The 25,641-nt window shown below is 37.0% G+C and overlaps 1 protein-coding gene across 2 annotated transcripts; it reads left to right on the plus strand.

The window, feature by feature from the left end:
- The first annotated feature begins 822 nt into the window (after nt 1-822).
- LOC125252148 (E3 ubiquitin-protein ligase TRIM35-like) lies at nt 823-23,570 on the plus strand. Of its 2 annotated transcripts, none has more exons than XM_048165219.1 (6): nt 823-1,445; nt 19,087-19,182; nt 19,266-19,496; nt 19,606-19,628; nt 22,631-22,746; nt 22,836-23,570. In XM_048165219.1, exons 1-6 carry the CDS (start codon nt 1,053-1,055, stop codon nt 23,441-23,443), a joined length of 1,467 nt encoding a protein of 488 aa, XP_048021176.1. In that variant the 5' UTR covers nt 823-1,052; the 3' UTR covers nt 23,444-23,570. The 2 variants fall into 2 exon arrangements, with proteins under 2 accessions (XP_048021176.1, XP_048021175.1); XM_048165218.1 differs by lacking the exon at nt 823-1,445 and adding an exon at nt 15,930-16,364.
- Nucleotides 23,571-25,641: the final 2,071 nt, after the last annotated feature.

A 25,641-nucleotide genomic window follows, 5' to 3' on the forward strand; every position in this document is an offset into this window, starting at 1 on the left:
ATATTGATACATGATCAGTTTTTTTGTTTTTTGTTTTTTGTTTTTAAAGGGTGAAGACAAACAGGTAGCCGATATTGACATGAAAAATAATGCTGAAATAATAAATATTTTTACAAAGAGAAACAAAGTTTCTTTCTATTGTTTTTTATTTAAGCTGGAACATTTTAACAAACTTGGATAGAAAATGAGGACTTGCTTGTGGATATATATTTAGCCTCAGTAAAACAAAATGTACAACATCAGAGAAGGGTGAATTTAAATCACACTTCATAGGACATCTTGTCATTTATTGTTTTTTTTGGCGCTCCAAAAATATTCTCGTCGCTTTATAATATTAATATTGAACCACTGTAATGGATCTTGAGAGAGGAAATGTCATTGCTGGCTATGGAGGCCTCACTGAGCCATTGGACTTCAACAAAAATATCTTAATTTGTGTTCCGAAGATTAACAAAGGTCTTACGACATGAGGGTGAGTAATAAATGACAGAAATTTAATTTTTGAGTGAACTAACCCTTTAGGTTTGATGGCACCATGCATTATGAGTTACAGCAGATACAAAAGATCACTGAAATAAAGTTACTCATGGCTAAACTCCTATACAGCCTGAGCCAAACAAATACAAAATGGAAATCTACTTGAAGACATTTTGACTAAACGCATTAATAAAATGTAGGGGGTGATGTGGGAATGTACTATTTGTCTATCTCTCTGTTTTATTTTTCTGTATCTTACCAAAGGACTAGGGTCCTTTTTCGGACATCGCTATACGCAAGACCTGTTTCCTGTCAGAGGCGAAGTCACCCCCCAGTCACCGGAAAGAAGAACCTTCTGCTTGCACAGCACCAACTAACTTACTCTCGGCTCCTCTCTGCTGATTGACGATACTGATATTCTCCACCTCAGGCTTTTGTCTCTCCCTTCAAACTGGTCTAACACACATTTTTGGAGGACTGGCTGTGGATGTGAAGCTTTTTTGATTTAAAATAGACAGAGTTTGAAATAGAGTTTTTGCCTGGCTGAAAGTAAAATTTTTAAGTTACTTGGAAGAATGGCATCTAGATCTTTTTCTGAGGAGGATTTGTCTTGTCCAGTGTGCTTAGATATTTCTAGAAATCCTGTCGTTCTGTCCTGTAGTCACAGTTTCTGTGAACATTGTATTCAGGAATTTTGGAGAAAGAATTCATCTAAAACATGTCCAGTTTGCCGAAGAGTATCTTCACACAAACATCCTCCATTAAATATGGCTTTGAGGAACCTGAGCGAAACCTCCCAACAAGAGAGAATACAGAAATCTTCATCTGGAGTCTGCAGCTTTCACAATGAGAAGCTCAAACTCTTCTGTCTGGATGATCAACAGCTCGTGTGTTTGGTGTGTCGAGACTCCAGAAAACACTCCAACCACAGATTCTGTCCTGTCAATGAAGCTGCGATGGACAATAAGGTCAGATAAATGATGTTTAAAACATTTTATTTAATGATTAAACATCAACTGACAGATATTTTCACAATGACAAAAATATTTATAAAATAATTACTGAGTTTATTCACAAATATTTTGTAACGCTATATCAGTGAGCTTCCTTTTTCAAGTCTTCCTCTTTCAAACCTAAATCAAAGCATTTTGTTCTGACTTGAAAAATGACACTCTCTTAACTATATTAAGAGAATAAAGGTCCACTACACTCTAAAAAAAGATGGTTCTTTAAGGGTTCTTTGCAAATACAGGTGCTGGTCATATAATTAGAATATCATCAAAAAGTTGATTTATTTCACTAATTCCATTCAAAATGTGAAACTTGTATATTATATTCATTCATTACACACAGACTGATATATTTCAAATGTTTATTTCTTTTAATTTTGATGATTATAACTGACAACTAAGGAAAATCCCAAATTCAGTATCTCAGAAAATTAGAATATTACTTAAGACCAATACAAAGAAAGGATTTTTAGAAATCTTGGCCAACTGAAAAGTATGAAGATGAAAAGTATGAGCATGTACAGCACTCAATACTTAGTTGGGGCTCCTTTTGCCTGAATTACTGCAGCAATGCGGCGTGGCATGGAGTCGATCAGTCTGTGGCACTGCTCAGGTGTTATGAGAGCCCAGGTTGCTCTGATAGTGGCCTTCAGCTCTTCTGCATTGTTGGGTCTGGCATATCGCATCTTCCTCTTCACAATACCCCATAGATCTTCTATGGGGTTAAGGTCAGGCGAGTTTGCTGGCCAATTAAGAACAGGGATACCATGGTCCTTAAACCAGGTACTGGTAGCTTTGGCACTGTGTGCAGGTGCCAAGTCCTGTTGGAAAATGAAATCTGCATCTCCATAAAGTTGGTCAGCAGCAGGAAGCATGAAGTGCTCTAAAACTTCCTGGTATACGGCTGCGTTGACCTTGGATCTCAGAAAACACAGTGGACCAACACCAGCAGATGACATGGCACCCCAAACCATCACTGACTGTGGAAACTTTACACTGGACCTCAAGCAACATGGATTGTGTGCCTCTCCTCTCTTCCTCCAGACTCTGGGACCCTGATTTTCAAAGGAAATGCAAAATTTACTTTCATCAGACAACATAACTTTGGACCACTCAGCAGCAGTCCAGTCCTTTTTGTCTTTAGCCCAGGCGAGACGCTTCTGACGCTTTCTGTTGTTCAAGAGTGGCTTGACACAAGGAATGCGACAGCTGAAACCCATGTCTTGCATACGTCTGTGCGTAGTGGTTCTTGAAGCACTGACTCCAGCTGCAGTCCACTCTTTGTGAATCTCCCCCACATTTTTGAATGGGTTTTGTTTCACAATCCTCTCCAGGGTGCGGTTATCCCTATTGCTTGTACACTTTTTTTTTTTTTCTGCCACATCTTTTCCTTCCCTTCGCCTCTCTATTAATGTGCTTGGACACAGAGCTCTGTGAACATCCAGCCTCTTTTGCAATGACTTTTTGTGTCTTGCCCTCCTTGTGCAAGGTGTCAATGGTCGTCTTTTGAACAACTGTCAAGACAGCAGACAGAAGACAGACCCCATGATTGTGTAGCCTACACAACTAGACTGAGGCCCCGTCCACACGGAGATGCGTTTCAGTGAAACCGCACAAATTTGTTATCGGATAGGCGTTTCGTCCACACGGATCCGGCGTTTTTGAAAGGTGAAACCGGTATTTTTTGAAACCGGGTCCCAGAGTGGAAAAATTTGAAAACGCCGGCTTAGCGTTGTCGTGTGGACGGGGCATTCCGTATATTTTCTGAAACGATGATGTCATCACCCCACGTGTCGACCCTGGTCAGACGCGCTAACACCACAAAACAGCACCAACAACAGCAATAGCAGACTCTACATGCTTGCGTTTATGCTGCAGAAGCTACTGAACCTAAATAAAGTGTTATTTCTAAGTTTTGCTAAAGTTTGTATTCAGCGCACAAGGTTTATGTGCATGCTCCAAGTCTTCTTCGCTGCTTTAAGTGCATTTCTGCGGCAGAATTACAGCGCCACATAATGGTCTGGCATGTATACTACATCGTTTTGAGTCGTTTCAGTGGTTTCGTGTGAACGCAGATATTTTTTGAGACGAGGAAAAAAAAATATCGGTTTAGGGTAAGCTCCGGCTTCGTGTGGATGTAGCCTGAGAGACCATTTAAAGGCCTTTGCAGGTGTTTTGAGTTAATTAGCTGATTAGAGTGTGGCACCAGGTGTCTTCAATATTGAACCTTTTCACAATATTCTAATTTTCTGAGATACTGAATTTGGGATTTTCCTTAGTTGTTAGTTATAATCATCAAAATTAAAAGAAATAAACATTTGAAATATATCAGTCTGTGTGTAATGAATGAATGAATATATATATATATATATATATATATATATATATATATATATATATATATATATATATATATATATATATATATATATATATATATATATATATATATATAAAATATACACAAGTTTCACTTTTTGAATGGAATTAGTGAAATCAACTTTTTGATGATATTCCCGATAGGTCTAAAATATAAACACTCATAAGTAGAGATTGACCGATATATCGACTTACCGATATTTTCCCCGATATTTTTAGCATTTTACCATAATTGGTTTTGTAAAATCGGATTTACCGATAAACGCCGCCATCTTGTGGGTGTTTTGAGAATTGCGTGCAGGATCGCCATTACAGCGCATCTGATGGGAGACGAGACAAAGGTGTGCACATGTAATGCTTTGCTGTAATTAGTAAACTTTATTTAACATAACAGCCATTAATGCACAAATCAAATCCCTGAAATGTAGTTTATGCAGCTTGTCTCTAAGAAATAGAGACAAGCTCAGGGAGTCACATAAAATAATCCGTCAAGTCCTGTACCAATAAAGATGTATCTCTGCATGAATTAAATACTACAGCCATGAATGTGCACATGTTGGAAATAAAAGCGCTGAAATTAATTCTCTGTTGTCTGTGCTCATAATTAGTCTCGTGAAGTCGCGAGCGATCGCAGTTTGAGTAGCCTATAGTTCTGTGTAAATGCATAGATAAACAGCGCCTTGTCAACAGATAGGCCTATTTCATAGAACGACAAAAACATTATTAATAATTCTAATATAACATACCAGTTGAGAAATGCAATAAAATACGATGTTTTGTTTGTTATATTCCAGTATTCCAGAGAATATTATTCAGTTATTTCACATTATATTTTTCACTCTTTAGCCTATATTAGACAGGTTATAAATCTACTAAAGCTGTAGTTTAAAATGAAGTATTACGTTTCTGCAACGTTAAAGACTCCTGTCTTTAATTTATTTGTTCCATTTGAAAACATTAGACATGTATTCTGCTTATTGTTAACATTAGTATTGGTACTGATGCTTTTTATAAATTTATTTTTGTGATGAAGATTAAAATTAACATGAAAGACTGCTTTCTACATTAAAATAACAATGCTATTTTTTCAGGTGGTTTAGAATGTTTTATTTTATTTAATTGGTGAGAATTACTTTTATGTGCTTTATTTATTTGACTTTTTTGCCTCATTGAAGATTTTATTTTATCAACAACAACCGTTTAGTAAGTGCACTTTTTTTTTTTTTTTTTTTTTGCACTTTCAGTTCCCTCTATTTATTGGTGTATAAATCAGATTTGTTTTGTTTTCTATGCAGGAGGGAGTGATTGTTATAAATAAAATGGTTTGTTCAGTTCAGTGTTGTAATCGTGTCAAAAACAGAAGTATAATAACAAATAAATATTGGTTCTGCATATTGGTTATCAGGCACATAAACACAAATTATCGGTATCGGTTCTACTTATAAGAGGCGAATCAGGGTAAGACAAAAACACATTTTGGAAGAAGGATGCATTGAGAAATGTATTGACTCATTATTTTAATTTTGCTACGTTATACCTTTAAATAATAAAACAGAGTGGTTGGAGTTTGTGTGCATCAGTCAGCACAAGTCTGTACAATATAAAATAATAATAAAATATCAATAAAAGAACGGCAAGACACTATTTTTATTTTGCTTTCAGAAGGAACTTGGATATTCACTGGGACGCTTACAGAAGAAACTGAGAATATTTATGAATTTTAAAAAGACTTGGATCAAACTGCTCAACAAATTAAGGTTTGAAATAAACAGTGATTTAAACAATTCTAGAAATGTGTGTATTGATACAGATTTAGTTTATCCTTTATATTGTTGTGTAAAAATGTCTTTAATTTCAGATTCAGACTCAAGACACAGAGATTCAAATAAATGAGGAGTTTGAGAAACTTCACCAGTTTCTACACAAAGAAGAAGCAGCCAGAATAACAGCACTGAGAGAAGAAAAGCAGAAGAGTCAGAAGATAAAGCAGAAGATTGAGGAGACGACCAAACAGATTTCATCTCTCACAAACACAATCAGAGACATAGAGAAGCAGATGAAGGCTGAAGATGTGTCATTCCTGCAGGTGTCAATGAATCTTCATTATTCTGTGGTAACATGAATGTCATTTTCAAATATGAAAACCAAATTCAGTTTTGCTGAATGATTTTTTTTCATTACAGAACTTTAAGAGCACATTGCAAAGGTTTGTGTTTTTATTTCTGGTTGATCTTTTCTGTGGTTCTGAATCAGCAGAATCGTTGACTCCTGAATGTTTTCCAGAGCTCAGATTAAACTGCCGGATCCACAAAATATTATAGAGACGATCAGTGCCCCTAAACACCTGAGCAACCTAAAGCTCACTGTGTTGCAGAAGATGCAGGACAACATGAAAAGTAAGTGTGTATCAGAACACGTCAATGATGTCTATGGTTATTCACCTGTATGTGTGAATAAGTGTGTATCTGTCCTCTCTTTTTAGCCTCGGATGTCAACACACATGCATATAGGCCCCCACTCCCACCATGCAACTTCAACAAAGGGGGAGCACCCAAACCCATTTTACACAATTTTAACAGAGCTGGAGAACCCCCACCACCCACACAAAATTGTGAGATTCAGTTCCCAGGTGTCAAAAGTTTAGTGAAGAAAATAAATGAACATATGAGGATGTGAAGAAAATATAACTGAAATGTTAAATGCACAATATGTAAGATTTTTGCAGTAAAATATCCAAAAACCACTAGGCCAGTGTTATATATTTTGTTCATTTGAGTACTTACAATATCCCAAATGTTTCCAACTAATTGTAAATTGTGAGAAAATTGTAATTTTATCCAAGGCTCCGGGACGTGTGAGGAGTCGCCTGTCAATTGCGTCATACCCGCATTACCCTCGGTTTCCGGATTTATTTTGTAGAAACCATACATGTTTTAATAGACAAGGGAACAACTGTTTTGATATATTCATAGACAGAAAACAAATTATTGTCATATAGCTCAACATGTTTAGTCTTATTGTTTAAATCAATTTTCATATATATATATATATATATATATATATATATATATATATATATATATATATATATATATATATATATATATATATATATATATATATATATATAATATTCAGTTGCAAAGTTATACTTAATATCAAATGAACACCACAGGTCTTGGTTCCATCTGGTGTTAAAGTGTTATTTCACCCAAAAAATGAAAATTCTGTCGTTAATTATTCACCCTCATATCATTCCACACCCATAAGACCTTTGTTCATCTGCAGAACACAAATTAAGATATTTTTGATGAAATCCAATGGCATCTGACTCCTCCATAGACAGTAACGTCACTGCACCTTTTGAGGTTTAGAAAGGTATTAAAGACATCGTTAAAGCAGTCATGTGACTGCAGTTGTTCAACCTTAATCCTATGAAGAGATGTGAATACTTTTTGTGTGCAAAAACAAACAAAAATAACTTTATTCAACCATTTGAACTGTTGTCATGTGTAGGTGACGTATTGAACTCGGTAAACTGATAAACTGTAATAAATACTATAGTATACTTTATTTTTACTACAGTAAACAGTAGTGTATTGTAGTATAATATAGCCTATATAGTTGTAGAAAACTTAGTACAGTACTGGGTAAATTAATTTTTTTATATTACTATAGTTGTTATATTACCACAGCAATACCATAATGAATTAATTCAAGTACTTTGCTATAGTACGGTTACATTATAGTATTTACTATAAATTACTATAGTATTTTTTTCATGTGGGAGGCTTTGAATGCCAACTCAATATTAAAAATTACAAATTACTTCACCCAAAACTGTACTAAGTTTTCTACAACTATAGGGTATATTATACTATAATACACAACAGTTTACAATAGTAAAAACTAAAGTATACTACAGTATTTATTACAGTTGATCAGTTCACTATAGTTAATACTTCAGTATGCTGTAGCATTCATTAACAGTGTTGTAAATACTATAATATATACAGTATACAACAATTTACTATAGTATGGTTCAAAAACACTACAGTATTTACTATAAATTACTACAGTATTTTTTTTTATGTGTTGCACGTTTCTGCAGCAGCACAGGTGTTTCGTTAATGAATGAATCTGCGTTTTTGAACAAATTGATTCACAGAACCATTGGCTGTATCAGAAATCACACACAGGTTATTTTGAATAATAAATTACTGGCAATGGTTAAAAAGTACATTCTATATAGTATGAATGTAGTCCAGACATACTACATTCACCAATCGCCATGTTGTCATTATTATGTGACAGCGTCAGTCGCATCGCTTCAATGCCATTCACAAATCCTCTCCCATATCCTCATGGGATAGTAAAGTGTCCACATACTGTATACACATTTCAGCAGTAGGAGTACTGTGAATTTGGACATACTTCAAAAGCGTGATCAATATAAGCTGCATCTCAAACAGCTTGTGAGTACCAAATATAGGCCTAGTGTTTTTTGTGTCTTATTGCACTTAAGCTGTAAAATACACACAAAAATATGTCCAAATGTCCCCTTATGAACACTATCACTTGGGAATAAGATCTCTAGTGTTCCACTAACCAGATAGACTCCAGGAACTGCCTATGAACATGCTTTAATCACGGCTGGGAGGCTCTCAGACCTCTTCCACAGAGAATCCCCCAGTAAAAAGAATACAACAGTTTATACAGGATAGGTACATAGCAAAGGTAATGAAATATTACTCATCATCACATAATTTTTTTCTCATTTGTTTGGTTCAATATATGTGCAAATTCAGCAACCCCCTCCCTCCTCTGTTACTGACAAAGCAAATTTAGTTCTTTGATTACTCAATATGTCATGGGGTAATTAATATATTTTCCAGCTGCGTGCCTAACTTTCATTTCCCCTATTATTCGGACATATTCATACATGATTCAGACACATTTTGGCCCAAGTTTTTGGGGACATTTGGTTTTCAAAAGCATACAAATGTTAATCCTGCAAGAAAAGACATGTTAGTTATGATTAATCAACAAATTCCTTCACACAGCTTACTGGATCCGTGCATAAACTCTTAAAGTGACAGCAGTCTAATATTCCTGCTGCTGTCTGTCATGTTAATCAAAGAACTAAAGACAAAGAGAAAGTCACTCTTTGCTCTTCTTTTGTAACTTTAATTGTAAGCATTAATCTGTATTTAATTTTTACAATGAAGTCTGTTATTTTAGATTTGTTTGCTTAATTTCTGTAGCATTTCTTACCTGAATACTACTGTTAGACTCACCTGAAAAGCTTTGTTCTATTGTATTTATTTGTGCCATCATTTCCAATTTGTTTATTTGTTCTTATTTTATTACTGACCGTTTACTTGTCTTTTTTTTTTTTTTTTTTTTTTTTTTTTTTTTTTGTACATTTAGTTCAAAATTTCAAATAAAGTGTAGCATCTGGATAAGATCCGTCAACCAACTTTGGAATTTTCAGAATGCTTTTAGCCTCCTGAACGGTGTATGTAAATCACGCATTGGCTCTGCCCGGTCTAGTAAAAGACTGGGATTTGGCATTTTTGTGGCCCTGTCAGAAACTAAACAGAGAACCCCAGTCCCCAGCTCTGGGGACTTCAAAAGAGTCCCTCATGTGGGTTAAGTGCCAGACCAGCCAAATCCCAATACACACCACACACACACACACACACACACACACAAACAAACAAACAAACAAACAAACAAACAAACAAACAAACAAACACACAAACACACAAACAAACAAACAAACACACACACACACACACACACACACACACGTATTGAAGATTGTATGTGCAAAATATGACTATGCCTAAGTGTACCCGCCGTTGTATTTCAAATTGCATATAGGTATCCCTACTGTATAAGTTTATCTAGGACTGTAGTTGTGCTAGTGTCATTTCTAAGATAAAATTTGACTGTAAACTATAACTGCTCTTGTATGCCTTTCCCACCTGACAAGTTTGGTTTCTTTGTAAAGCTCTCTTTATGCCTCATTCAACAAGGTATGTCACATTACTGTAAAATGCATTGTTCTATTTTTAATGGTACTTTGGAGAAAATACATTCCGATCTGAGGCTTCATAAATTATGCAAATCGAGCCACAAGATAAGACAAAAAAAAGTTTTGCCCGCCAGGATTGCCCATGCATCTATTGGCTGTTTCGCCCAAGGAGGCGTGTTGGCTTGGTTTTCCATAAAAGACAACAACACACAATTTTTCAGTTGTCTCTCGATTGTCCCTGAATTGTCCATCGCCCTCTCGTGCACGTCTCTCCCGGACATCTCAGGTGACCTCGCTTCCATCACGCGCTATTCTTCATCGGGACGACCATCTTCTTGGCACAAGCTTTGCTTTTGTCAAGCCTTCTTCATCCGCCGTCACCAAGGAGACGGACTCTCTCTTTTCTTTCTTTTCCAGTTATTTTACTCTTCAGTTTAAACCTCATTTGAAAAACCCGCCAGAGGACACCCTCCTGAAGAAGGACCAATTACCAAACTGAGCGCCCTGAAACTCTAAAACTACAGCACCCGAACCTATATGCAAGTATTAACTTTTTTAAGATTTGTGTACTGTTTCCTTGTTGGTTCTCAAAGGTTAACTGTTTGTAATTTGCCAATCTTTGATCACCTTTCTTTTCCTGTCTTTACTTTCGCTTCTGTATGTATATCCTCTGTATATATTTAGCTGTATAACCTTTGTATTATCAATTTCATATATTTAATACATTATATTCACGCTCGATTGTTCTGCTGCTCATTCAGAAAAACCAAGTCACTTCTACGTTCGTTTCTCAACACCACTTTACGCTTTGATGCAATAATAGGAATTTATTCTCGTGGCCAGAGAATAAAATTTCTTTCATAATAGTCTATGAGAAACTTAATGGTTTGCTGGACAAACTAGGATAGTTTCTCTAAACAACTATTAAACTAAAACTAATCATATATGAATTGATTATAATTCGTTGTAATTAATTCACAATGTATGTGCATAATTCCCTCTTGGGTCGATATATGTATGATAATTTATCATAAGGCTTTATGATTTATTATATTCATATATTTCACCCACAAATTGATTAAATACTTGTAATATCGCTAAATATTCATTACAAAAGCTTAGCTCCCTGCGCTGTGTGAAAGCTATAGTAACAAAATTATCCAAATTATCAAAAAATATGAGATAATAATAAAAATATCTATATGGCAGTTTTCCCCGTGGTACCAAAATGGTATCAAATATCGATATTTTTTTTAAGGTATTGTACCTACCTTGTCCAGTCCTTTGAGACAGCCTATAAGTGTGCATGGCTTACATGTTCCCGACCTCACGGTCATGGCAAGAAAATACTATTATTTTGGAAAAATACTTTGTATCAAAAATCTTTTTATTAACTGTCTTCTTTTAACTATGGTCTCTCAGTGTAAGTGTAATTTACACCATAACAGAAGATAACATGTATGCCTTCATCTCTTACGCAAAGGATACACTTGATGCATCCTTAAAAATGAGCTGAATGAAGGACATGAAACGGCTGCCTTTCAAGGATCCTTCAAGTCAGCCTTCGGCGGCGCGTGATGACGTAGCAGCCGTGATATGTAGCCTTACTCACAACCTTCCCTTTAAGCATCCTGTGGACTGAGTTGTTGCACTCCATTGCGATAACTGACAGTGATAACCGTGAAAAAAAAATCTAAATAGATCAGCTGAATATGTTTAGCAGCATTAAGAATTTACGCTTTGATACTAAAACTTTTTTCTGTTACTTGCAATGTGTTTCTTTGTTCTTCATTTTATTTGGGCTACTGAATTTTCTCTTAAATGTCTGTTGATGTGAAAAACAATAACTTGTTTTTTTTTATGATTTATTGTTTGTATAATACATGCAGCAATATATAAAACTGGAAATTTTGAATTGATTTGCCCTTTTAGTTATCTGTACATATAAGTTAATTCAATGTGAAGACCACATTAGGTGAACTATAAACAAATTTAGTTTGGCACCATAAGCAAGCCATAGAGATATTGGATTATAATACCTATACTTAGAATTTTAGAAATGTCTTTACAAAAACATATTCTATTCCATTCATGTAGTAGGAGGCTTTTTTGTCTTCACGAGGCTTCCCGCCTTTCTTATGATAGTCCAGCCGTTCTGTGAGCGCCGCCGCGGGAAGAAAACGCTATAGTGCGGTTTAAATGACTCAAACGTAGTTATACCTTGCAAATAACATTTGTATAAAACAAATATGGCGACTTCATGTGTTTTAAACAACCCGATCTCACGGCAATTCGTATGTATCTTACGAGTTGACAAATTCGTATACGAATTAGAGGTTTGCGCGGGACTGTTTTCTATTTTCTATGGGACAAATTTCTATTCCGCAAGCATCCGCTCCCGCCTTAAATTCACGTGTTCACCCGCTATCCGCATATAATGATTTTCTTCCCGACCCGACGGGTCCCGCTAAATTTAAATCGTTTCCAGAATCTCGCATTTAAACTTCCACTAAAGAAAGAGAGTGATTGGGAATAACAAATATAAAATGTTGCGGTCGTACGAATTCTACGAATTAGCCACCTCGTAAAATACGTACGAATTGGTCGTGAGATAGCGTTGGTTTTAATACCTACCAGTTTAACATAGTCCTCTCATCTTCATGACAATGCGGGAGGAAGGCCAGAAAATGAACGCTTGCTCAGATATTTTTACGGAAACGTATTAACTAAAACGTAGCTTTGTATCTTGCAAATAACATCAGAATAAAACATAATAAATAAATAAATAAATAAATTAAATAAATAAATAAATGTTAACCTACCATACTCTTGTGGGCTTTCATCTTCATGTTGAGTCGCGATCATTTTTTAGTACTGTATTTAGATTTACATAGGCTAATATTTTTTGCATTGAAAATCTACATTAACCAGACATGGGGACTTGTGACTTGGTGACTTGGACTCGAGTCGACTCGAGTCGCTATTTTTATGACTTGTGACTTGACTTGACAAAAAATAAAATACTTGAGACTTGACTCGGACTTGGAAGTTAAAGACTCGAGACTTGACTTGACTTGAGACACGATGACTTGAATGACTTGAGTGTTAAATCACATCATGTTTTCAGTTTGAATATAAAATATATAAATTATTTAAAAAAATAAAGTCTCAGCTGGAGCGCATCCATACACCGGCAGCGCTTTCTCTCTCTTCTCTCCAACAGCGAGTTCACGCACACCGCAGCTGAACACAGACACGCCTCCTGTCACTCACTCAGCGCAGCGGCAGGCCTCGAGACTCTCGTTCTGTCCGGTTGAAGGGTTTTTGTTATGATATGATATGTTAATATTATAACACGCAGTGACGCAATGACATCTCTGCATCGGGACCCCTCTCTCGTTACGCTGTTTATGCTTTTGCCGCCGCATTCAAACTGGCGCAGCGCTTACTTACATTAAAATGCCTAATTCCCCTACTTAGTGTCAGTGCGCCTCTGCAGCTGATGTTACAACTTTAGCACATTTGTCAGCTAAACATTCATTCAGTGTTTCCCAATGACCCTGTGCCACCACCACGGTTTCATCATAAACCGAAAATTTAAAACATAGGCCTACAAAGCTTAAATGGTCTCTAAGTTGTATTTTAACAACGAACTAAAATCGAAACCGCGATATGCCAAATACAGTGCCAAATAATGTACATTTTCTGAACAACTACAACAAAAGCTCCTTTCATGTCAGTAAAGCTGTTGTGAGAGAGAGAGAGGAGAAATGTGTTTAATGTTGTATGTAAACTGTGTTTGAGAGAGAGAGAGGGAGGTGTTCAGAGAGGAGTCTGTTGGATGTTAAGCTGTTATTTGTTTTATGGACTCAATGTTGAAAATTTAAAACATTTCAAACACTGTTGGCAGAAGTGAAAAATAAATAATTTTATGAAGTTACAATTTTGTTTGATTCCATGATGTATTTTACTGAACATGAGTATTTACAATGCAAATCCAAATTATTTTAATTTACTGACAGTTACTTATATCTTGTCTTTTCACTTTATTAAGATCAGATTCTGCAGGTAAAATTACAATAATAAGGTGACTTGACTTGGACTCGACTTGACCTACTACAGGACTTGACTTGACTTGACTTGACATAGCTTGTGACTTGACTTGACTTGCCCAAGAAAAAAATACTTGGGACTTACTTGAGACTTGAAGGTTAAGACTTGAGACTTACTTGAGACTTGCACATGTGTGACTTGGTCCCATCTCTGACATTAACATACTGTACTTAGATTCTACATTAGGGAATTCATAAGACAGTAGCTTATAATACTGTGAAAACAACAGAAATCATTTACAGTGCAGAGATATTGAATTTATGATCCATGTTGTTTTTTTTTGTTTTTTTGTTTTTTTTTAATTATTACTTAATGCGTAAACATACCCAGTCACCAAAAATATTTCAGACTTTATACCAATTTTCCTTTTAACACAAATGGCTCAGATGCTGTTCCTTTTGGCTAAACTTGGCCTTCATAAACATAATTGTTTTTACATAAATGTACAGACACACTGTAACTCTAAACTCATTTGTGTATTTCAGGTGCTGTCACATACCATAACCCCATCATCAGCAGAGAGAAACTGCCACTCAGAATACACACTTGGTCTTCATTACATCTATATGTTCAGTATCTTGCTATTTTCTTAATGTATTCAGCTAACAACTGTTGTTAGATCTCGGTGTAACCCAGTTTAGGAAACTGAGCCTTGTGATTAATATTCCAAAATAAACCCTAAAAGTCTGAATAATGAATAAATTACTAGAAATCAAGTACATATGTTTTTGCCAAAAGATTATATGCAGGCTTAACTGATTAAGAATATGGAAAATTGGTAAAATTGGTTTTGTTTCTCTCCTTAAAAAGATAAGGATAAAGATACATATATTGAAAACTGTATGGACATTATCATTATTTTTGTCAGTGGGTATTGAGTATATATGTTTATTAGTTCAATCTTTTCCCCACTAAATCATCTGTTCACTACGGAGCCCCAGACATGGCATGCAGGAAAAAATAGTAGGCTAAATCGATTGCACGATTTACTATTTCGTTCCCTCGATTTATAAACCATGCGCATGATTTATAAATCGAGGGAACGAATTAATAAATCTTGCGCACGATTTTTTTTTTTTTCTTTTCTTGCATGTCATGTCAAGTCTCGCAGTCTCTCTACTAATGAGGCTCGCTGAATCAGGTGTGCTAGATGAAGGTGATACCCTAACTTTAACTGAAAGTGAAAATTTAAAGATGGACTTTGAGATTCATTTCTAAGTTTAAAAAAAAAAAAAAAACGAAAACGAAAAGGCGTCTAGATCTTTTTCTGAGGAGGATTTCTCTTGTCCGGTGTGCTGGGACATTTTTACAATTCCTGTTCTCCTGTCAGTGTTTGCTCAGCCTGTATTCAGAGGTTTTGGAAAAATAAAACATTTAAATAATGTCCGGTTTGCCGAAGAACATCTTCAAATGATCGTCCTCCGTTAAATCTGGCATTGAAGTACCTTTGCGAGAGTTTTCAAAAGGAGAGAAGACGGAGACCTTCATCTGAAGATGAAATGTTTGATGTGTCGAGACTCCAGAAAACACTCCAACCACAGATTCTGTCCTGTAGATGAAGCTGCGATGGACAATGAGGTCCGATAAATGATGTTCAAAACATATTAAACAGGATTTCAGTAAGTTGGCTTTCTCAAGAGACTGAAAGAAGGATTCTAATACAAAATCTAGCAAACCAATTTAGACTAGGATATATTCTACAAAATAACGCAGGAAATTAATGTAATATAGTTTTCTTTTTCAGTAGACTATCTTAAAATAGGCCTAAATAATTTGTGGGAGAGGATATAAAAAGGGACGGGAAATATATCATTCTGATATACACTTCACCAGTCGGTGGCGGTAATACCAATTTATTGTTTGTCAACCACCATCTCAAAAGAAGGAGGAAACGATTATTATAACTGAAAGTGAAACTTTGGAGATGTAGACTACTCAGAAAAATGGCGTCTATATCTTTTGCTGAGGAGGATTTATCTTGTCCAGTGTGCTGTGATATTTATATAAATCCTGTTCTTCTGTCGTGTAGCCACAGTGTTTGTTCAGCCTGTATTCAGAAGGTTTGGGAAAATAAGATATTTAAAACATGTCCGGTTTGCCGAAGAACATCTTCAAATGATCATCCTCCGTTAAATTTGGCTTTGAGGAACCTGTGTGAGAGTTTTCAACAGGAGAAAAGTCAGAGATCTTCATCTGAAGATGAAACGGTCTGCAGTGATCACAAAGAGAAGCTCAAACTCTTCTGTCTGGATGATCAACAGCTCGTGTGTTTGGTGTGTCGAGACTCCAGAAAACACTCCAACCACAGATTCTGTCCTGTAGATGAAGCTGCGATGGACAATAAGGTCAGATAAATGTTCAAAACATATTAAATCATCAAATATATATAATTATTGACAGACATTTACACAAACCAATAAGCCCTACTGAAAAAAAATTTCATACATGTTTATTTACATGAACAATCCAGACGTGTGTTGTTGTTGTTTGTTAAATGATTTGAGATGATCAGATAAACCAAAGAGCAATTTAGAAACAACTGAATTTGCTTTATGTCTTTAATTAATCATTTTATTCTGACTTAAAGCCAGATTGTAAACGTTGTAGACCTGCTAATTTTATGCTAATAAATAAAATATTTAACATTTAAATTGTATCCGTGAAATATAATTCTTAGCATACTCAGAATAAATAAGATATTAAAAGTTTTTTGTTTTTTTTTCTAAAAATGTACATTTATTCACGGACAAGCCACGCAAAATCGCGTTCAGTATCGAAGATGAATCGACTTCGATAATGAACCCGATTTTGCGTGGCTTATCAGTGATCTACGGCTCTGTCTATTAAAAGGCGCTCCATTTGAAAGCAGGTGATGGCGATCAGGGAACCGGCTTTACTGACGAAATGCGCGTGAGAATCGCATGCGATATATCGCCCAGCCCTAGTGTTCAGTAAAGGAGCTAAGTGTAAAAATACATGTTGACAAATACTGACGGATTTGACAAACACTGTCTGACTGATTTGACAATTACTGACAGTCAGGGGCGTAGTTTGCGGGGGGGATGAGGGGGAGGTAACCCCCCCCAATATTCAAGTCCATCAGTTACAACCCCCCCAATATTTCAACATGAAAATCACAGTAGATCTATACTAACATATGTATAATTCATTTATTTTGTAACAATAATTTTGTTTCTAATCGAATATGAGTTTGTCATAATAAATTAGTCAAAAAAATACCCCCCCTTCCATTGAACCGATTGGTAACGCCCAACCAATGCGCGTCGCACCAAAACAAGCACGGGAAGCACCAAAAAAAGAAGAGAACCGCTGCCCAGCCGACTATATTAAACTTCTGTTCAAAGAGGGACGTTAAAAAGAATTAAGCATGTACTGAGAAGGAGGTATGAAAACATTGTAATAGCTAAGTAGGCTACACTCCACATATTTTAGCATTATTTTAGCTAGCTATTCCATTGCAATTTAGCCATAACTATCAGTGTAACTGTAACCAGTAACCAAAACAGCCGTCTGTTTTGTTACTTAATTTTTCAATAGTGTCTTATCAATGACAAAAGTATTCACATCGGTGTTTGTTTTCTTCCTTAATCTGACTTTTGAACGAATTGGCTTGAATGAACGATTTAAGTAGCTCACTCACTAAAACGTCGAATCGCTGCCACCTACTGGCAGTTTCAATATTTAACATAATTTCTTTCTTTTTAGAATAACTCCATTATGTTAGAATTTGATGAATGGTTATAGATAAATTCCATAAAGTTATGATAGATAGATAGATAGATAGATAGATAGATAGATAGATAGATAGATAGATAGATAGATAGGAAATAAATTATCCAATAACGCTACACATAAAAACAGATTTTTTTTTTAATTAAAAAAAAAAAAATAACAGGCAGCATACCAACGTTCAACCCCCCCAATGTTGAAACCAAATCTACGCCCTTGCTGACAGTGTTGACAAATACTGACTGTGTTGAAAAATACTGACAAATACTGACAGTGTTGACAAATATTGATGGTGTTGACAAATACTGACAAATACTGACCGAGTTGACAAATACTGATGGTGTTGACAAATACTGACAAATTCTGACGTGTTGACAAATATTGATGGTTTTGACAAATACTGACAAATACTGACCGTATTGACACATACTGACCGTGTTGACAAATGCAGACAAGTACTGACGGTTGACAAATACGGACTGTGTTGACAAATACTGACGGCTGACAAATAATGACCGTGTTGACAAATACTGACCGTTGACAAATACTGACAAATACTGATGGTTGAAAAATTTCAATGGTCGATTGTTCTCCCGTGGTTGAAATCACGTTCCGCGGGGGCACCGCGATGTGACCGCATACTTTCACTTTCGCGATCAAAGGGGCAGGGGCTCAAGCCCCCCCGACCTCAAGATGATGTTAGTGTGCACGGTGTTGAAAAGCTTTGAGTAATGAACCACTTTACAATACAGTTGATGGGAAAGCCACGGTGCTTCACAAAACTTATTTTCACCATCACTAAAATAAATGTGACTGGTTTAAGATAATGCCTTGATCCTGGCCTGTGTTCCCCTGGTCTTATGTTGATTTTATGTAATTTCCTGCTCTGCACCATGTTTTGTAGTCCTTTGCAGTTCTTGTTGTATTTCCAGGTGTGTCTTGTTTGCCTGTTACCGCTTCTGTATTTAAACCCCAGTGTTTCTTGTTACTTGTCAAGTCTTGTCATTCTTGGATGTAATGTTTGGTGAGCTCAATCTGTTCCTGGTTCTCTCTCTTTGTGTTTAATTTGTTTTTGTTTATTCTCTTAATAAAAATCACTGCTTTTGGATACAGCTCTCCAGCATTTTTGAGGTCCCCCTACATTACAGAAAATGAATGCATTTTTTCTGCATTACAGCAATAAGAATTTAGAGAGAAATCGACTGACATGAAAAAAACGTTATGTAAGAGTTATGTATGGTTTGCATTTAATATTTCAGTTTTAGTGCATCATCAGAAAATCATCAAAAAATGATTAATGTTTATGTTTTCTTTCAGGATATACTCAATACTTCACTGGAACATTTACGGGAGGAACTGAGAATATCTGTGAATCGTGGACAAAATCTGTGTAAAACTGCTGAAGATATAAAGGTTTGAAATAAACAATGTTGTTTAATGCAATTCTGGATCTAGTGTAGATCTAGTTTGGCCAATATTGTTGTCTTTGATTTCAGTTTCAAGCTCAACACACAGTGACGGTGATTAAACAGGAGTTTGAGGAACTTCACCAGTTTCTACGCAGTGAAGAAGCATCCAGAATAACAGCACTGAGAGAGGAAGAAGAGCAGAGGAATCAGATGATGGAGGAGAAGATGGAGGAGACGACCAAACAGATTTCATCTCTCACAAGCATAATCGAAGACATAGAGAAGCAGATGAAGACTGAAGATGTTTCATTCCTGCAGGTGTTCAATGTATCTTCATTATTCTCCAATTCTCTGAATTGTCAATTTCAGAGATTTAAGCCAAAATCAGATTTGCTGAATCTTTTTTTTTTCTTTTTTTTCTTTACAGAACTTTAAGGCCACATTGCAAAGGTTTGTGTTTGTGTCATGTCTGTTTCTCTGTCCTTCTGAACTCAAGTCATCATATTTTAAAAGAAAATGTTCTGTATAGAAGCTTAAAGGGTTCCATCAGACGCTTCATATATAGAACCTTTTAGAAGTTCCCATCATTTTATGGGTTCATTCATCCATTCATTCAAATTTTATTAATTTGCAAAGCTTGTAAACTTTTACACTAAAAATTGAAATAACCGATTCAACATGAAAGTAAAAATTTAAAGGGGTCCTTGATTATTTCACTTTTTTAGTGTGTAATGTTGCTGTTTGAGCATAAAAACATCTGCAAAGTTACGACACTCAAAGTTCAATGCAAAGGGAGATACTTTATTTCACAGACATCACTTTTTAAGGACTACAACAAATGGCTTGGTGACATCACAAACCCCGACATAAAGACATAAGCCCCGCCCTGAGAACACACAACAAAGGGGGCGGGGCCATGTTGGGCTGCTTTAGAGAAGTTGTTGTAGTAGAGTGTTGTTGACATGCCATCATTTAACACTGGACTGCTTCACAAACAAGGGTCAATTCAACACTGGATTTGCACAAAAGATTAACATGACAGCACATGCTAGTCGAACTGCACAGCAACTACATAAATGTATCCACTAGCCATTCAGAAATGTCTAAAAGTTGTAACTTCTTCCTGAGTCTCTCCATCAGTGTCGACACCGGTTTGAACAGTGTAAGGCTGAACACAGTTACTGACAATCCTCATTTTGGCTGCGTGAGATTCTCCAGCTTTGTTGTTGTTGTGAAACCGAAGCGCGAGCTGTTAAAGCTCCGCCCTCTTCTGGAAAGGGGGCTGGGAGCAGCAGCTCATTTGCATTTAAAGGGACACACACAAAAACAGCGTGTTTTTGCTCACACCCAAATAGGGGCAAATTTGACAAGCTATAATAAATGATCTGTGGGGTATTTTTAGTGGAAACTTCACAGACACATTCTGGAGACACCAGAGACTTATATTACATCTGGTAAAAGGGGCATTATAGGTGTCACCATCATGTTCTGTTTGTTTTGGTTTTCATTCATCACATGTGCTCCTTTTTCTAAGTTCCCACCACTCATCAGTCACCATAGACACTAACTTACCATCACAGCTGCGCACCCTTAGTTAATCAACTCTTGTATCAGTTCCTCTTCATCTTTTCCTGTCTGCCTACACACCACGTGTTACAGAAAACCAGACCCAGAATGGATTATGCAGTGAAGTTTACTGTGGTGGTTCAAATAAAACGAGATTTTTTTTTGTTTTTTCTAAACAGTTCTTTCATCTTGCCATCACCTGCCCCTCTGACAGCGAGACCTTCATTGAAAAGTCGTTGTTCTTGATCAGGGCAAACTTTCACCATCCCTTTGACCTTCCAGACACCACCGGATTAAACTGGAGAAAAGCCATCATCTGGTGTCTGGAAAGCGTCAATCACCAGTCCAGAACACAGCCAGACCCAGAGCTTATTTCACCACCTGTGACCATGGAGAAATTGCGTGAGACCCCCACAGACGGAGAGCTACCACCTGCCGCGACGCATCAGCCATAGCCCAAGGACATGTGGCCAGCACTGACCCTCGCCCTGAAAAAGGAGCCTCACAGTGAGTCTGACCAGGGATGTGAGCCCGCGACATCGGTGGCCGAGTGGATATTAGTGGAATTAGTGACTGAGGACTGGCTGATGGATTTCCATACGGAGGTGTCGTCGCTCACCCTATCCCACCCCATTTCTCTCTCTTCACCACAGTTTCTTAACAGCACAGAAACTTGTTCAGACCTTACATTCCAGTCCCGCCTCTGCTGGAGGTTCGCAGTCCTTCACCATCTACGGAATCACCATGCCGTGACGTCGAGCCTCAAGTGCAGCAACCTCCATCAGCGCCTGACCAAGTGGATCCTGTGACTCTGCTTCCGAACTCTGAGCACCTCGCTCCGTCTTGGCTCATCAACCTGGCGGCTCCTCCCTGGCTCCTTCCACCTTCTGTTCCATCAGACCCCCTCAGCCTTTCGACTCAACCGGGTTCCCTCGTCCCAGTGGCTCCCCCTTGGTCAGTCGTTAGACCACCATCGCCACAGACTTGCGGATCTTCCGCAATGCTCCATAACTCCACCCCTGCAGCTGCAGCGGGCTCCTCCTTCCCTGTGGATTCGCTTTGGTCCACTGTCACTCTGGCATCTTCTCAGTCCTCTGGAACTCTGGCTCCTCCTCTGACGGTCATAAACATGACGACGCCCAGGCCTCTGATGCCAGCAATGTCACTCTACTCAATTGGCTCTCCATCTAAGCCCAGAGATCCATCAGCTCCGCCTCCGTCAGTTGACCCCCAGATGTCGACAGTCCCGTCTACACCTTGGCATCTCCCTCCCTTGTCTCCACTGTGGACTGTCATCACTGCCAGGCTCTAGATCTGTGCCATCGGCTGTGCCGCCAGGGGATCGTCATCCTCCTTTCACCACTCCTCCAGCACTATCACCTCGTCCACCTCCAGAACCCCCTCCAGCCCTCCCTCTGATGTTCTGTTATGGCACGAGGATGTGCCTTGCCGGAGGGGGATGTACTGTCATCATCATGTTCTGTTTGTTTTGGTTTTCATTTATCACATGTGCTTCTTTGTTCTAAGTTCCCACCACTCATCAGTCACCGTGGACACTAACTCACCATCACAGCTGCACACCCTTAGTTAATCAACTCTGCACTCTGTTCAGTTCGGTGTCCGGTTTAGTTTGTTTGATGTGTGTGTGTGTGTGTGTGTGTGTGTGTATCCCTGCCTGTTGGAACTTTATTATTAAACCTTGTATTGGAAAGTTACTCTTCGTCGTCTTCGTCTGCCAGCCTACACATCACGCATTACAATAGGTCCCCTTTAAGACATTTCTCTTTAGAAACTCTTTTGGCATAAAGGTTTCTTAAAATTGAGTCAAGAACCCTCGAGTTCTATATAGAAACACAGTTTCAGAGTTGTTTTCAATGTTGTTTCAGAGCCCAGTATGTCCTTCCGGATCTAGACCTCAGTCCAAGTGTGATCACTTTCCCAAATCACCTGACCAACCTGAAGCTCAATGTCTTACAGAAGATGCAGGACAATTTTGGTAAAAGTGAGTATGACAGAATGCAACAATGATTTCAGTGTTGTTTGTCTTAATTGATATGTGTATGAGTGTGTATCTGTTCTCTCTCTCTTCAGCTTCAGACTTCAACACCAGTCATTCTCATGTCCTATTTGATGATTCAGTGAAATATAATGAAAACAAGCACTTTCAGAGTAGCAGAGGGAACAGTCCACATATGTTGTCCATAGAACCACTGCAAGTAAAAGAAAATGAAATGAGAACAGCAACTAATTCCTGGAGGGCAAAATCCGTAAATGATTCACAGCAAGTAAAAGAAAAAGAAACGAGAACAGCAATGAATTCCTGGAGGGCAAGATCCGTAAGTGATTCACAGCAAGTAAAAGAAAATGAATTGAGAACAGCAACTAATTCCTGGAGGGCAAGATCCGTAAATGATTCAAAGCAAGTAAAAGAAAATGAAATGAGAACAGTAACTAATTCCTGGAGGGCAAGATCCATAAATGATTCACAGCAAGTAAAAGAAAATGATCCAAGAACAGCAAGTAATTCCTGGAGGGCAAGATCTGTAAATGATTCACAGCAAGTAAAAGAAAATGATCCAAGAACAGCAAGTAATTCCTGGAGGGCAAGATCTGAAAATGATTCACAGCAAGTAAAAGAAAATGAACCAAGAACAGCAAGTAATTCCTGGAGGGCAAGATCCTTAAATGATTCACAGTAAGTAAAAGAAAATGAAATGAGAACAGGAACTCATTTCTGGGGGGCAAGGCCCGTAAATGCCCCCCTTGGTGCCATCTCGCAATGTGAAAAATTATTAGATCCAGTTCCGAATTGTCAGAAAATAAATGTGAAGAAAAGTGCAAGATCTGTTGGTATGTCATCAAATCAATGTTACACTGTAATGTTGATTCAACATGACATTTCTCTTCTTTTATTTCAAAACAATAAATGGAAATTACTACTTTCCAAAAAAAAAGATAATTCTTACAAAAGTAAAAGGTGTGGTTTTGTCATAAATTGTTCCTTCAATTTAGCTTTGAATTTTTAAATTTTATAAATTATTATCTAAATTAAACTACATGTATCATCTAAATTACCATCAGAATTTGGGTGTTTTGTACAATGTACAACATTGTTCTCTGTAATTTATGAAACAATAAAATATTTTATTATTCTTAATTATGAATTTGGGGTTAGGGTTCTGTAATAAATTGAAATTTGTAATTTGGCTTTTATCCATCATATTATATGTTAACAATAAAGAAACAACAAACAAGCACATTTTTGTTAGTTTTTTGGGGGGGTATTTGATGAACAAAAGGCAGATAAGTTGAGTACAAATTACACAGTTTTTATTTTAGGAAAGCTGGCAAAGCTGAGGGAGTGAAACGTGAAATGAAGGTGAGATCTTGTATTGTGCTGGAAGGTTTAGGGGATAGGTGACTTTCTTGAGCTGCCTCTGTACGGTGAAATGACCTATATAGCGGAGACTCTGCTTAGGCAGGGTAGGCGAAGAAATATGTCCTGGTGGATAACCACACCTTTTGTCAGGGCTGGTAACATGGAGTGTCTGCTCAATGGGCATTAGCTTGGGTCTTGTCTTTGCACTACCCGATTGTAGATTTGCATGAGCTGAGTCCTATACCCTCTCGCTCTGCTGGAACCAGTGGTTAACAGCTGGAACCTCCGATGGCTCGCCGGACCATGGGAATAAGGGTGGTTGGAATCTAAGCACACACTGAAATGGAGTAAGCCCAGTGGGGGATTCGAGGAGAGAATTCTGGCTTCTTTTAACTGTGGTCTCTCAGTGTAAGTGCACGGACTGACTGTTGCACTCTATTACGCTAACTGACAGAGATAACCGTAAAAAAATCTAAATCAGCTGAATACCTTTAGCAGCTTTAAGAATTTACACTTCAATACTAAAAATGTTTCTGTTACTTGCAATGAGTTTCTTTGTTCTTCATTTTATTTGGGCTACTGAATTTTCTCTTCAATGTCTGTTGATGGGAAAAACAATAACTTGTTTTTTTTTTTTAATGATTTATTGTTTGTATAATACATGCAACAATACATAAAACTGGAAATTTTGAATTGATTTGCCCTTTTAGTTATCTACTTATTTAAGTTAATTCAATGGGAAGACCACATTAGGTGAACTTGATAAAAAAAAAAAAAAAATTAGTTTGGCACCATAAGCAAGCCATAGAGATATTGGATTATAATACCTATACTTAGAATTTCAGAAATGTATTTACAAAAACAAATTCTATTCCATTCATGTAGTAGTAGTAGGCTTTTTTGTCTTCACGAGTCTTCCCGCCTTTCTCATGATGGTTCAGCCGTCTGTGAGCGAGAAGAAAATGCTAGTTAGTGCGGCTTAAATGGGAAATGAGCACCCACTTCTGATATTTATTCCTTGCGAACAACATTTGTATAAAACAAATACGGCGACTTCATGCGTTTTAAACAACCCGATCTCACGGCAATTCATACGTATTAAAGTTAATACGAATGACCTACCCCAAACCCCACCCCTAAACCTACCGTCACTGGGGCAAATTTTAGACAAATCGCACGAATTCGTACGAATTAGCCACCTAGTAAAATAAGTTCTAATTGGTCGTGAGATAGCGTTGGTTTTAAAGTACCTACCAGTTTAAAGTACATATATTTTTGCCCAAACTATTAAAAGATCATATGTATTAAAATAATCGATACTTAACTGATTCAGAATATGGAAAATTGGTAAAACTGGTTTTGTTTCTCTCCTAAAATATATATATATATATATATATATATATATATATATATATATATATATATATATATATATATTTGATTTTTTTTGTTGTTGTTTTTGTGTTTGGTTGGATACAAGGTTTATGTAATTTTGTTTATCTGATTATAAGAAAAGGG

This window comes from Megalobrama amblycephala, linkage group LG18, assembly GCF_018812025.1.
Source record: "Megalobrama amblycephala isolate DHTTF-2021 linkage group LG18, ASM1881202v1, whole genome shotgun sequence".
Classification (NCBI taxonomy): Eukaryota; Metazoa; Chordata; class Actinopteri; order Cypriniformes; family Xenocyprididae; genus Megalobrama; species Megalobrama amblycephala.

Excerpts from the sequence above, each read along its gene's own strand:
- LOC125252148 (XM_048165218.1), top strand. The coding sequence starts at position 15,963 with ATGGCGTCTATATCTTTTGCTGAGGAGGATTTATCTTGTCCAGTGTGC. Across the intron at positions 19,629-22,630 it reads TTTAAGGCCACATTGCAAAG|AGCCCAGTATGTCCTTCCGG; the intron begins GTTTGTGTTTGT and ends ATGTTGTTTCAG. Across the intron at positions 22,747-22,835 it reads GCAGGACAATTTTGGTAAAA|CTTCAGACTTCAACACCAGT; the intron begins GTGAGTATGACA and ends CTCTCTCTTCAG.